Below are 15,409 nucleotides of genomic sequence, written 5' to 3'. Positions count from 1 at the left end.
GTCAAATGTCGACCCCATCAAAATTTATTTCCGTGTCTGTGACGCAACTATATTGTTTAACATGTTAATTATATTAAACAAACCCGATAGTATTTGATAATTAGTATAAATATTCCAATAAAACACTGCCATTATTTACGATATATGTGTTGAGGAATTTTGTAAACACGTCCGCCATAGTTTATAGGAACTGTACAGAAAGTTTGGAAATCGGAACAAATCGGTATATCTCGGAAAATCATTGATAAATGTATTTGTCGTTTCAATGCTTAGGGCCGAGTAATTTCGGCAAATCGGAACTCAACTTGTGTAAAACACTAGCTCAATTAACCGTTAAACTCCGCCTCCGTTCTCTGCAAAAGATTCGAAGGCGGAGCTATGCACGTGCTTTTATTAAATTGGAGGATTGCAATTGAGAAACAAACACACGATTGGTTCGGCATGTTGATTGCTAGACAAAGGAAGCCAATTTTTTCGGCGCGAAATTTGTCGCTTAATTGCTTCCGACAGAAAGCGGCTTTCCTTTGATGACGTCAAACTGTCAATTCACACAGACTGCACATTTTCGGAAGACTTTAACTGACTCCTTGCTTACAATTCCAGTAAAAAAAAACACTTGCTAACATTAAACTTTGGATTAAATTATCAAAATAAAGCAAAAGCGAAGTTGACAAATATGATTGAATTAATTCGCGTCAGTTCAAATAAGACGTTTTGCGTTGTAAATCAACGAGTTTTCATGACAACAACAACTTTGACAAACATTACCGCGACGACGCATGGATCGATCTACCTCGATTTTTTTTCATGTACGATCTCATAAGTCGAGTAAGAGCAAACACATACCGGGTAATTTGTGTATGAGTAGTTTATCTTATATAAGATTTATGCAACGGGCATCGCATTGCGTAATGGTGCGCATCCAATTTTGGAAATGAAGCGCAGTTTTTCGTTTTAATGGGAGAAGAACGCATGTCATGTAATGGAGTGTTTAAAATTGCCTGATGTTACATAAGGTGCTGTTAGGACTCATTTCATTTGAAGATATAGATGTGTTTCATTGCATAATTTGATTTTTTGTCTCTGTGTTAAGGTTATAAAAGATATGTTGTCTTTGTTCTGATGTTATTAGTATTAACTTTTTTTTCCAATGATGTTTTTTTTTTTTTTTTTTTTCGACCGCCCGATGGACCATTTTCAAAATAATTTTTGTAAACCAATAAAAAAAAAAGTCGTGGCCTTAGTAACATTTCAAAAGCATACAAGTAAGAAAGTAACATTCTATCCGTGAATGAATGAAGAATCTCTTTAGAAAAAGAAAGTCTTCATTTCATTATTTTTTATATTTGATATACAAGGATTGTGACAATGATACAAGTATTTATTTGTTTGTGATTGCATATTTGGGTGAACTTGGATTATAAGAAAAAATCTTTGAAAACTAAATCTTAACACTACAATACAATACATTTTTATTATTGAATTAAGTTTATTTATTATTGTACAGTTGATTATTATTAATGGTTTACAGAATACAGTAAGGTGCCTTAGTTTTATAATGCTATGACCAATTATCACAAAATGCGCTCTTGTAACAAAATATTATATTGAAAAATGAGCTTTGATCTGGAAAAACCGGACTTAATGCCAGTGTGTAGAGTGTCGTCCTATATTAGCTTGTCCAGATCACACAGGCTATCAGGGACAACACTCTCTGCCTGAACCCGATTTTTGCTAAGAAAAAAATTATTTTTAACAAAAAATACAATAAAAGCTAAAAATGTTGTCTCTGATTAGCCTGTGCAGACTGCGCATGCAGTAAGCCCCGTTTTCCCAGAGTGAGGTTAAATATGAGATTGTCTCTGGGAAAAACTGGGCTTACAGCATGTGGCTAAAGTATGGTCCCAAATCAATGCAGGAGCCATGCAGGCCAACCTGGGAAAATAATTTCAGCCTAAACTGGGTTTTTGTATACAAGAGATTCTCTGTAAACAAAACATTCCATAAAAGCAGAGAAAGTTGTCCCTGATCAGGCTGTACTACTGAACATGCCTTGGACGACACTTAATGATCTTGCATTAAGCCAAGGTTTTTCCAGTGCGGCTAACACATAACACATAATGGCTGACAGCAAAAGAAAATGTTTGCATTGCCAAGCTTCTACATACCATTAACAATCTAGCACAATTTATAGTTCTCAAGCTTTTCAAGATTACATTTGAAAGTTCTGTGTCCCCAACATGAAAAACTGCCCTGTTTTTAATGCAATAAACATATTTCACAATGTTTATTGAATTTATTTTTGTCTCTTTTCTTCTAATCAAGATACTGTTATGCATACATATACATGTACAAGCATTACATATCCATCAAAGTATATTGAAATAAATCAATGTAATTATTCAAGCATAAACTTTCAGTACAAAACACACAATTATATACCAATCACTTTTATGCATTTTTTGTTCCATATAATAATGAACAATAAAATTGATTTGTTCTTTGGTAATTGCTTCTCGATTGATTACAACTATAAGCATGTGGATAAAAAAGAATGAACTTAAGAATTACATAGAGATGTCACATAATTGTTAAGTTATAGACGTGTTTTAAGTGTAGATTTGTAAAAAAGCAATAGTTTTAATTCTGTCTGATACATAAAATAGTGTGTTTCTCTTTCCGAAATTCAAGAGCAATTTAACCAAAATTTAGCAGAACAAGGACAAATTTCTGCAGTACATTGGAGACACTGACAGCTACTTACAGTATAAATGATTGTTGCAGAAAGACTGCATCACATTGTATATTGTGTATCAAATACAGTCATGTTGCAACAATTACGACAAGAAAGAGTTCTTACTATATAAGGTTTAGTCTGCAAAAAGCAAGAAATGATAGTTAAGTAACTCAAATACTGAAACAAAACAATACAGTCACACAAAGTCAGACATTAAAAACGAAAGCGAAAAACAGCATTTTTATTAATATACTGGTTAATGTAGAATTGAAATGGTTAGTCAGTCTATTTAAAATCATGAAGCATAATAAGCAGATTTTCTAAACATTACTATAAAGCATAAATTGTTCTTGATATACTATGAATATAACTTAAACAACCAGATTGTGGTATATGTGCCTTATGTTCACACATGAAATTAGAAATGAGGGTAAATTACAAGTACATAATTATATCCTGAATGAATCATGATTCATATAATATAAATTTTGCACAGAAAATCCCTGAAAATAATAACGTAGATGTGTAAGGACATCCAAACAAAGTTGCACATCAATTTGACATCAGCTACAACAATAATCACTTAATACCAGATACAATGCAGGATTGTCATTATAAAATGAATAGTAGAATAATTCAGCTTAAAAAAATATGAGATAGTTAGCAATTTTTCTTTCAGATTTTTTTATAAATATCTCCCAGAAGTCCTCAAAGCACAAACCTAATCAGTTTAATCTTACAGGTAAAACTGTAAAACCTACAAATCACTTGTTTCAATTTGATAATGACAATCCTGGACCAGTATTTATAATAATTCTTAGACTTAGTCTTAAAATAAAGAATTGTCTTAGAAAGGTAATGTGCTAAAACTACTTGAGATTTAAGTGGAGCATGGGAGAAATTACCAATAATTATAAAATTCTTTGTTAAGAAAAATATGTAAATAGTATACCCACACATGTAAGCTCAAATATATGAAAACTATTCTTATTGAGTCTAAGACTTTTCTTAAGTCTAAGAATGTGTTGATGAATACCGGCCCTGTAAACTGTAAAAATACACGCCAAGTCATACCTCGTCGAATCGTGTTGTCTGCTTCTTGTCTCGCTGCAGACGCCGCTCCTTCCTGCTCTCCTTCTCCTCCTCCTTCACCTCTGAGAGAGCCTCCTCCTGAAACCATAGCAACATACAGTGAGCCCCTTTATTGAAGCCTCCTCCTGAAACCATAGCAACATACAGTGAGCCCCTTTATTGAAACCTCCTCCTGAAACCATAGTAACATACAGTGAGCCCCTTTATTGAAGCCTCCTCCTGAAACCATAGCAACATACAGTGAGCCCCTTTATTGAAGCCTCCTCCTGAAACCATAGCAACATACAGTGAGCCCCTTTATTGAAGCCTCCTCCTGAAACCATAGCAACATACAGTGAGCCCCTTGATTGAAGCCTCATCCTGAAACCATAGCAACATACAGTGAGCCCCTTTATTGAAGCCTCCTCCTGAAACCATAGCAACATACAGTGAGCCCCTTAATTGAAGCCTCCTCCTGAAACCATAGCAACATACAGTGAGCCCCTTTATTGAAGCCTCCTCCTGAAACCATAGCAACATACAGTGAGCCCCTTTATTGAAGCCTCCTCCTGAAACCATAGCAACATACAGTGAGCCCCTTTATTGAAGCCTCCTCCTGAAACCATAGCAACATACAGTGAGCCCCTTAATTGAAGCCTCCTCCTGAAACCATAGCAACATACAGTGAGCCCCTTAATTGAAGCCTCCTCCTGAAACCATAGCAACATACAGTGAGCCCCTTTATTGAAGCCTCCTCCTGAAACCATAGCAACATACAGTGAGCCCCTTTATTGGAGCACCCTGTGCCTTTGTGCTCTTTCGCTAACAATACATTGAGACATTCTTTGAGAATACCAGCCTCAGTGCAGATGTGTTATGTTCTCATCAGCCTTTACAACCATTACAAACTTTTCCAGCAGACCTTCAAAGTAATGACTATAAACACTACTAAGTTTGTTACAATTCATAAACCAGATGCATTGAGCCTCCCTCACTCTAGGAAAACCGGCTTTAATGGTGTGGTAAAGTATCAGCCCAGATTAGCCTGTCCACACATGCTTTAATGATGTGGTAAAGTATCAGCCCAGATTAGCCTGTCCACACATGCTTTAATGATGTGGTAAAGTATCAGCCCAGATTAGCCTGTCCATACATGCTTTAATGATGTGGTAAAGTATCAGCCCAGATTAGCCTGTCCACACATGCTTTAATGATGTGGTAAAGTATCAGCCCAGATTAGCCTGTCCACACATGCTTTAATGATGTGGTAAAGTATCAGCCCAGATTAGCCTGTCCACACATGCTTTAATGATGTGGTAAAGTATCAGCCCAGATTAGCCTGTCCACACATGCTTTAATGATGTGGTAAAGTATCAGCCCAGATTAGCCTGTCCACACATGCTTTATTGGTGTGCGTAAAGTATCAGCCCAGATTAGCCTGTCCACACATGCTTTAATGGTGTGCGTAAAGTATCAGCCCAGATTAGCCTGTCCACACATGCTTTAATGATCTGCGTAAAGTATCAGCCCAGATTAGCCTGTCCACACATGCTTTAATGATGTGGTAAAGTATCAGCCCAGATTAGCCTGTCCACACATGCTTTAATGATGTGGTAAAGTATCAGCCCAGATTAGCCTGTCCACACATGCTTTAATGATGTGGTAAAGTATCAGCCCAGATTAGCCTGTCCACACATGCTTTAATGATGTGGTAAAGTATCAGCCCAGATTAGCCTGTCCACACATGCTTTAATGATGTGGTAAAGTATCAGCCCAGATTAGCCTGTCCACACATGCTTTATTGGTGTGCGTAAAGTATCAGCCCAGATTAGCCTGTCCACACATGCTTTAATGGTGTGCGTAAAGTATCAGCCCAGATTAGCCTGTCCACACATGCTTTAATGATCTGCGTAAAGTATCAGCCCAGATTAGCCTGTCCACACATGCTTTAATGATGTGGTAAAGTATCAGCCCAGATTAGCCTGTCCACACATGCTTTAATGATGTGCGTAAAGTATCAGCCCAGATTAGCCTGTCCACACATGCTTTAATGATGTGGTAAAGTATCAGCCCAGATTAGCCTGTCCACACATGCTTTAATGATGTGCGTAAAGTATCAGCCCAGATTAGCCTGTCCACACATGCTTTAATGATGTGGAAAAGTATCAGCCCAGATTAGCCTGTCTTTAATGATGTGGTAAAGTATCAGCCCAGATTAGCCTGTCCACACATGCTTTAATGATGTGGTAAAGTATCAGCCCAGATTAGCCTGTCCACACATGCTTTAATGATGTGGTAAAGTATCAGCCCAGATTAGCCTGTCTTTAATGATGTGGTAAAGTATCAGCCCAGATTAGCCTGTCTTTAATGATGTGGTAAAGTATCAGCCCAGATTAGCCTGGCTTTAATGATGTGCGTAAAGTATCAGCCCAGATTAGCCTGTCCACACATGCTTTAATGGTGTGCGTAAAGTATCAGCCCAGATTAGCCTGTCCACACATGCTTTAATAGTGTGGTAAAGTACCAGCCCAGATTAGCCTGTCCACACATGCTTTAATAGTGTGGTAAAGTATCAGCCCAGATTAGCCTGTCCACACATGCTTTAATGATGTGCGTAAAGTATCAGCCCAGATTAGCCTGTCCACACATGCTAAGCAGGGACTACACTTACCAATTTTAAGAAAGTTTTTTCATTAAAATAAGTCTCAATTAATGAAATCCGGTCCACACAGAAAGTTTCGTATCACATTAGCCTATGTGGACTTCACAGGCTAATCTAGGACAACACTTTATGCACAAGCATTGATCCAAGTTTTCCCACAACATGTCTAACAATATTCTGGCCTAGATTTCTGAAAAATTCTTAAGTTTGTTTTAAAAAAAACTGCTTTTTTTCACCAATAATCCAACTTAGGAATTAATTGTTCAGTATACAAATAGTTGTTTCATTGACAAAAAATAAACATACCATTGGCAATATTTTTTTAAATAAAAGTTTACTTAGCGAGTTGAAGCTAATTTTGTTGAAATAAACGTAAGAATATACCAGAAGTTCTGGTCTAGCATGTATAATCATTGTTTTTATCCCAAAAATAACAACAAAGATTCATTAATTTTTTTTAAAAGTGCTTTGTGTTGGACAAGCTGTACCTAAATACATTTTTTTCCAGCAAAATTTGCTTATTTTAAGTAACTGACTAGTGTGGCGAGTGGCAGAGGTAAGAAGGGCTCCAACACTGTGGCAATAACAGAAATAACATCAGAGCAATATGTATCTAATCTATGAAACTCATCATGGTATGGTTAACTATGTTACAAGAAACAAAACAACATTTCCTAGAGATGACAAATACTTTTAACAGTACTTGATGAAACCTGAAATAAACACACATGTGCATCGCTCTGAGACAACAGGGCTTAATTCTTATGCATAAAGTGTTGTTTTAGATCAGACTGTGCAGACTGCACTGGCCATTCAGGGACAACACTTTCTGCCTTAACTGAATTTCCTCTAAAAAGAGACTTCCTTAAAAAATACCACAACAGCAGAAAGTGTCGTCAGTATGCACAGGCTAATCTTTGATGACACTTTACCCACATGCATTGAGCTCTTTTTTCTCAAATTAATAGCAACACTGCACCTTTGCTTTCTCCATCCTCATTCTCATCTTTTCCTTTATCGACAAACTCTTTGAGGGCATCTCATCTGAGGGTTCTTTAGGGACTGGGGAGGGGGGCTTGGCAGGTGGTTCCTCCTCCTCTCTAGGGGGCGGGGTCTCTTCCTCCTCCCCTGGGGGGCCCTCAATCAGGGCTTCAATGACATTCACAGATGTAATATTTATTACATGTTTTATATTTCCATATTTTCTTTGATAGTTTTTACTTTTTTTATATTTCAAACATAAAGAGATTTGTATACATATAATTGTACACAATATTAATAATATGTTCATGTTCAAATTAGATTTGAACACAAGACCATTTCTTATATAGTTATTTCCCTTTTTTCTTTAAAGATAGTGAATTGAAAAAAAAAATCAACAATAATAGTTACACGTCTTCTTACTAATCTTGTACACTATCGCAAAATATGAAAGTATTGAACTTGTATCACTACGTGGGCTGTTAGTAAAAAGCCATGTAACTTTTTTTTTAAAGAGAATCATTGTTTCCCAAGCTTTTGTGTTACAACAGGACTTAATTTTGCTGTACTGTTCTAAACCATTTCATCTTGATTATTTCCCTGCAGCTATTTAACATGTATACAAGTTCTATCCAAATCTATGAAATGGAATGTTTTCTAATTTTTACGCTAATATTGTGTTACATCAATTAAGTCTAATCACATAGATATATAACAGGCTTAAAAAAGAAATGTCTATTATAAATGTCTTGTAACTGAGCCTCACTCTGGGACACTTGGGCTTTAACCCTTTGCATGCTGGGAAATTTATCGTCTGCTAAAATGTCGTCTGCTGAATTTCTACAATTAGCATTTCTTCGAAAAAAAAATTCAAAAAATACTATCAGAATAGCAAACAGTTTGGATCCAGATGAGACGCCACGTTCTGTGGCGTCTCATCTGGATCCAAACTGTTTGCAAAGGCCTTCAAAATTCCCGCACTGAAAGAGTTAATCCATGTGCATAAATTATTGTCCCAGATAAGCCTGTGCAGTCTGCACAAGCCAATCAGGGACAACACTTTCCGCTTGTATGTAAATTTTTGTATGAAATGGGTTGTATTTTAAAAGTCAATCCAGTCTATGTGGGAAGTATCGTCTCTGATACTTGATACTTCCTGTTTGGACTGTCTTGGACAACACTTTACACACATGCATAAAACCCTATTCTCCCACAATACTGCCCAAATGTTTGAAATGCTTTCAATCATAAAGGTAAATATGCTGCAATTAGTGTAAACAAAACTCACTCTCTTCAGTCTCTTCCTTCTTCTTCCTCAGTCTCCTCACTTCCTCCCCCTCAGCCTCCTCGAGCACTGATTCCCTTTCTTCCTCCTCTGGCATGGGCAGGGTACCATCGTCAGCGACCACTGACATGGGAGCCGACTCCTCCATTTCCTCCCGCTCTGCATCCTCTATTTTCTGTTGACTCTTCCTCTTCGCCTCTTTCAGCTGCCTCGCCAAGTCATCTTTGGGGGAGATAACTTCATCTGCCAACTGAAACAGTCAATCAAGAATCTGTGATTTTTAGCTCGGCTGTTTTCGGTGAAAACCTGAGGTATTGTCATAGCCAGCTCGTTGTCCGCCATCGACGTCCGCGGCGTGCTAAAACCTTAACATTTTGTTAAGGTTTTAAACATTGTCTCTAAAATCAAAGTTCTTCAACCTACAACTTTGAAACTTCATATGTAGCTGCACCTTGATTAGTTCTACATGCCACAACCATTTTTGGGTCACTAGGTCAAAGGTCAAGGTCACTGTGACCTCTAACAAAAAAAATATGCGGTGCTCTTGTTGTGATTGAAATATGTTGTTGTTTTTCAATATAATTCATATTTTTTTATTCAAATATTTTGCCAATATCTCATCGATAACAAATACCATTAACCTAAGATAAAAAATAAATCAATCAAGACAGACAAATATGGCTATGGTAACTCTCCTGAGTTTAGGGAATCAAAATTCATACAAGTATTTGCACAGATTGCCACCAAGGGACAATTTTCATAATGTTCAGAGATCTAACAAGGGGCTACTGATAACATTGTTAACTACGATTCTACTATGTTGCCAACACAATTGAAGTATGAACATTGCCGAATGCTTAAAACTTCAAAAGCATGAAATGCAGAATAAAAAATCTGGTGCACCGCGCTTCTTCTGAATGGCAGATTTCTATCTATTAAGTTTCAAGTTTAAATAGCTTTCTCAGTGTCAGAGTTAGCCTTCAGCCAAAAAACCAACATAGGGCAATAATTCCAAAATGATGAGCATCAAGATGTAGAGTTCAGATTATTGTGCACTGCACTGCCCCTCTGTAAGATAAAATCTACATTTAAAGTGTTGAAAGCAAAAATAGTCTTAGATTGATGCTGCAATCAGAAACAAGGGGACTGAAACCCTGCTAGGGCTGACAGAGAAGCATCTTCATGTTTCCTGAATCACAAGTCAGCCAACATCAAATAGCCCCACATTCTGGTGGTAATGTTTTTTCGAGAAATCAAAACAATATAAAGTATTTTGATAAAGGACCATTCATGCATGTGCTAAGTTCCATCAAGCAGTTTCAACAGAGATTTTCTTATACCGGTAAATAGTGACAATAATTATGATGGACAAAAATAGAAGTTCAGACTTTATGGCTTTGTGCTGAGGTGAACTAAAATTAAAATCATCCCTACCTCCTTCTTCTTCTTCCTCCTTTTCGTCTTCAGCGTCTTCACTAAGGCATCTGCCTCGGCTGCCTCCATCTAAATGGACATTACAGGATATAACAGGATGATGATTGAGCCTCATTCTGGCAAAACCGGTTTAAGGAATGTGCTTAAAGTGCTGTCCTGGATTAGCTTGTGCAAACTGCACAGGCTCATTTGGGACGACACTTTCCGGTTTTATTTTGTTGTTGAGAAGAGACTTCCTATCAACAAATAATACCATAAAAGCAAAAAGTGTAGTCTTTGTCTCCCTGATTAGAGTGCAGCCCGCACAGGCTAATCTGGGACAACAGGCTAATCCGGGACAACAGGCTAATCTGGGACAACAGGATAATCTGGGACAACACTCTTTGCACAAGCACTGCAGTCAGTTTTCCAACAACCAGGTTAATATAATCTTCAAACACACTTGGTTAATTATTATAATTCAATATATTCATTAAAAGTGTCAGGTAAGATGTGTCATCTCATCTTTGTTCCAGCACAGCATAGGAGAATACACAGATACATAGGTGAAAAAACATGATTATGTGCTGTTTATTTGGTCTAATTACAAAGCCAATGATTGATTGATTTCCTGTTGTTTGTTTGAATTCTCACCAATTTCAACAGCATTTCAGTCATACGCAGGCAGTTTGTTAACCAACTCACACTTATCTTGGCTTAGCTGGTTTACTAGTACTTCGTGCAAGTAAATACTTATGCCAGTAACTGATACTGCCCTACTTGAGGCAGAGGTAGTGGTAAAATGGTTGTATTAATGAGTAGTGTTCTAAGAAAACTGGGCATAATGCATGTGCATAAATTGTCGTCCCAGATTAGCCTGTGCAGTCGGCACAGGCTAATCAGGAATGACACTTTCCGCTTTTATGACATTTTTTGTTTAAATGAAGTCTCTTCTTAGCAAAAATCCAATTTAGGTGGAAAGTGTCATCCCTGATTAGCCTGTGCAGACTGCACAGGCTAATCTGGGACGACACTTAACAGAAATGCATCATACCCAGTTTTCCCAGAGCGCACCTCAAATACTTAAATGACATCTCACCACACAAGTTATATGACAAGGCAAGGAATTCAACCTGTGATTTATTGCTCTGTTATCCAGCTCTCTACCAACAGAGCTAGCCTGCCCAGTTCAACAGGCTTTGGTTGATAATATGTTACGAAATTTAGAAACCCTAGGGTCCTCAAAACTTGTTGAGCACACAAAAAGAAATAAAATTTCAAGAGGAAAAAACAGCAACACAACAAATGGGCCCCGCTCTGCGAAAAGGGGGTTTAATGCATGTGCATAAGGTGTCGTCCCAGATCAGTGTGTGCAGTCCGCACAGGGACGACACTTTCTGCCTCAACTGGATTTTGCTAAGAAGAAACTTTCTTTAAACGACAACAAAAAAGCGAAAAGTGTCGTCCCTGATTAGCCTGTGCGGACTGCACACACTGATCTGGGATGACACTATAAGCACATGCATTAAACCCCCTTATCACAGAGCACGGCCCAGTTATAAAGTAGCTACCTCTGGGGATGAGTCTGTACCAGTCATCTCTGGTAAGTCTCCTTCCTGAAATGTTTGTGTTGTATAAATGAACAGGTAATTGTAGAGAACAAATTAACTTGCTTGTCATTCATAAAATACTTTTTATTACTTGAAGACACATGAATATTTATGGAAACAAAACATACCATACCAAAAAGAAGTACAAATAAGCTGCCACTAATTAATTTATTAAAATTAAAATGTGTATTCAAGCTATATTTTTGGAAATAAAGTATTTGTTATTATGAAATTTCCAGATCAGTGGATTCGAAATTTGTAATGTAACAGATGTGAAAAAACTTCTGATGCAAATGTTTAGATACTAATGCAGCCTTTTTTTTGCCCAACTGGAAAAATGTGTGTCATGAAATCTTCATATTGGGAAATTGGTATATTTGATTTTTTGCTCCCAAAAAAACTAAATGTTGTCAATATAATATTTACCTAGGTTAAATCCATAGAGCTGCATATTGGAACTAACAAAATGTAACAATTTATTTATTAAAAAAATCTTTTTTTTTAAACCTTCATTTGGGAATTTTTATGACAGCAAATGGCAAATTTTTGTTGTTTTTTCTTCATTGGAAAGTGCCGTTTTTCGGTACTTTATTAAGAAAGAAAAAAATCGCTGTAATGTCTGTACCATGGATGGATTTGATATGCCCTCCTCTTCATCTTCACTTTGGACCAACCGTTCATCCTTTCTCTTTCTGCGTGCATTACTGAAAATAAATAATGAAACAGTTATGAAATTTCAGATGAAAGGCTTATCTAAAACCAATGATATACTGATTCACTGGAACGCTTTAAATGTTAGTCTATGGACAAATAGGAATTTTGAACAATGTGTCTCATGGTGAAGGGTACCAGGACAAATTGCCATAGTGTTGTTTAATTTAAGTTCTAAGATAAAGATTACAGATTTTATCAATCAAAATATTCAGTTCATCTCCCTAGTCAGCTATTTGAGTTGTGGAATATTTACACTGTTCCAAATTTCAACATAAAAATGTCAGCAAGAATAGTTGGTTCAAACGTCGTCGTGTTTTTTAGGTTGCATGCAAAGGAAAACTCTCTATACTGCAATTCAGGTAAATTTAATGCATACATGCCATAAATTTTCAGACCAATTCCGGGACATTGAGCTAAATTTTCCGGGCCTTTGCCAATTTTCCGGGACATGTATACATATAGCGATATATATGGACATATAAGCATTTTGGGTACGATTTTTTTTTCACATCGTAAATTGCTAAGTTCGAAAGCCTTTCAGAAATACACTAGATCTATTAACGTCAAATTAAACATTACTACTTCCGTTACTAGATACAAGTCGCGTGTTTTTCGTGTTAGAAAAGAGCACCAAATTCTTTTGTGTGCATGTCACTTCTTCTGCATCAAACACGTAGGCGTATCCACGGCCGCATATAAACTTCGTAGAGCGATTGTTACTATTTAAAGATGTGATGAAAAAACGTTCAATCAGGGCGTTTTTTTCCCACTGAACATGCGTAAATCGCCTGACATGATGTTCATGTTTTTTTACAACACAAAATACACCCACACTTTCCATGCAACGTTCTACAAGTCTGCATAATTTTCGCGCGCTTTTTATTGAGACAAAGGATAAAACACTGTTTGTTTAACGCTAGTATTTGTAAATGACGCGTAAGCAGAGGGCCAGATAAGATGCGTATTTGCGTAAAATACGCATGAGAAAATAGAAAAAACGCATGACTTAAAATTGTGTTGAGTAGAAAAACTCCTGGCTAAATTTGGATTACGCATCGTGTGCAATTTCAATGCGAATTATACTGCATATAAATTCATGTAAACATGATTGGTTAGGCCACGACTTTTTTTTTTATTGGTTCACAAAAATTATTTTGAAAATGGTCCATCGGGCGGTCGAAAAAACAAACAAAAAAAACATCATTGGAAAAAAAAGTTAATACTAATAACATCAGAACAAAGACAACATATCTTTTATAACCTTAACACAGAGACAAAAAATCAAATTATGCAATGAAACACATCTATATCTTCAAATGAAATGAGTTCTTACAGCACCTTATGTAACATCAGGCAATTTTAAACACTCCATTACATGACATGCGTTCTTCTCCCATTAAAACGAAAAACTGCGCTTCATTTCCATAATTGGATGCGAACCATTACGCAATGCGATGCCCGTTGCATAAATCTTATATAAGATAAACTACTCATACACAAATTACCCGGTATGTGTTTGCTCTAACTCGACTTATGAGATCGTACATGAAAAAAAATCGAGGTAGATCGATCCATGCGTCGTCGCGGTAATGTTTGTCAAAGTTGTTGTTGTCATGAAAACTCGTTGATTTACAACGCAAAACGTCTTATTTGAACTGACGCGAATTAATTTAATCATATTTGTCAACTTCGCTTTTGCTTTATTTTGATAATTTAATCCAAAGTTTAATGTTAGCAAGTGTTTTTTTTACTGGAATTGTAAACAAGGAGTCAGTTAAAGTCTTCCGAAAATGTGCAGTCTGTGTGAATTGACAGTTTGACGTCATCAAAGGAAAGCCGCTTTCTGTCGGAAGCAATAAAGCGACAAATTTCGCGCCGAAAAAATTGTCTTCCTTTGTCTAGCAATCAACATGCCGAACCAATCGTGTGTTTGTTTCTCAATTGCCATCCTCCAATTTAATAAAAGCATGTGCATAGCTCCGCCTTCAGGTAATGAACAATGTCTGTTTAGTGATATGTACTGAATCGCTGCGCAGAACTGTGGTTGTGTTTATGAAGGGATGCATATGGACTTCCATAGTGGTAATAGCAAAAATTATCAAACTTTCAAAGGCTCTGGGAGAGGGAGTCCGTTTATATGGACTATCTCCTGTGGTAGTTCTTCTTGAATGCTCTGAGCTTTTATGAGTACATACGTACAGCTCTTAGTTCTTCTTTGTAAAATTAAAATCAATGTAAAAATATAATGTCACACATATGTCCATAAAATCGAGTTAAATCTACCTAATACATTGTAACAAACACAATACCTGTTACAATCGACATCAATTTGCGTCTACTTTGTTGAGAAATGCTCAAAACATAAAATTGATATCAAATTGTTTATGGCGGAAGCTGTTATTGTCAATTAGAGCAAAGGGAAAGAAAGGGTTACACTGCACAAATTGTTTTCACAGTGGTATCTGACGATCTGGTCTTATGGTAACAGTTGAAATTGTATTGTGTATTACATTGTAGTTTGAATTAGGACACATTCTTATGACTGTAATTTCGCTGCGATCGGATAAGAGGCATGTTCCGTTAGTAAGTTGAATAATATTGGGCGTATGTTTGCAATGTAAACAAGTTGTTATTAAAATAAAGATACTATGTGGTGTAACTTTTACTATTTTACTAAGTGAATGAGGGTTGAAATGCTATGAAACACTTTCTGCACCAATTAAAATATTTATTGAACATATTCCACATTTGTTTTCGGCTATTAGGCTAGATTATTTAATATACATGTATACATAGAAAATATTGCAGACATACACACACACACACACACACAAAGTATAAAGAAATGGAAAAAAGAAACACCATAAAAGAAACTAAACAAACAAAACAAGAAAGAACAAAGAAATGAATATGCATTGTTATAATGAAATATAAAC

At 36.5% G+C, this 15,409-nt stretch overlaps 1 protein-coding gene across 9 annotated transcripts in view; it reads right to left on the bottom strand.

The window, feature by feature from the left end:
• LOC127873667 (coiled-coil and C2 domain-containing protein 2A-like) overlaps positions 1-15,409 on the bottom strand; it is a 99,254-nt gene that overhangs the window by 73,275 nt on the left and 10,570 nt on the right. For 7 of the 9 annotated variants that reach the window (XM_052417582.1, XM_052417588.1, XM_052417580.1 and 4 more), the window contains exons 2-8: positions 12,385-12,463; positions 11,721-11,765; positions 10,171-10,239; positions 8,740-8,986; positions 7,450-7,619; positions 3,812-3,907; positions 2,861-2,875 (exon numbers count right to left, since the gene is read on the bottom strand). In XM_052417582.1, coding sequence (XP_052273542.1) covers positions 2,861-2,875; positions 3,812-3,907; positions 7,450-7,619; positions 8,740-8,986; positions 10,171-10,239; positions 11,721-11,765; positions 12,385-12,463 — 721 coding nt within the window. The remainder of the gene's footprint in view (positions 1-2,860; positions 2,876-3,811; positions 3,908-7,449; positions 7,620-8,739; positions 8,987-10,170; positions 10,240-11,720; positions 11,766-12,384; positions 12,464-15,409) is intronic. The other 2 variants (XM_052417581.1, XM_052417587.1) reach the window with 1 other exon arrangement.

This window comes from Dreissena polymorpha, chromosome 3 (assembly GCF_020536995.1).
Source record: "Dreissena polymorpha isolate Duluth1 chromosome 3, UMN_Dpol_1.0, whole genome shotgun sequence".
In the NCBI taxonomy this organism is placed as follows: domain Eukaryota; kingdom Metazoa; phylum Mollusca; class Bivalvia; order Myida; family Dreissenidae; genus Dreissena; species Dreissena polymorpha.
This window is presented reverse-complemented; position numbering and strand designations above follow the sequence as displayed.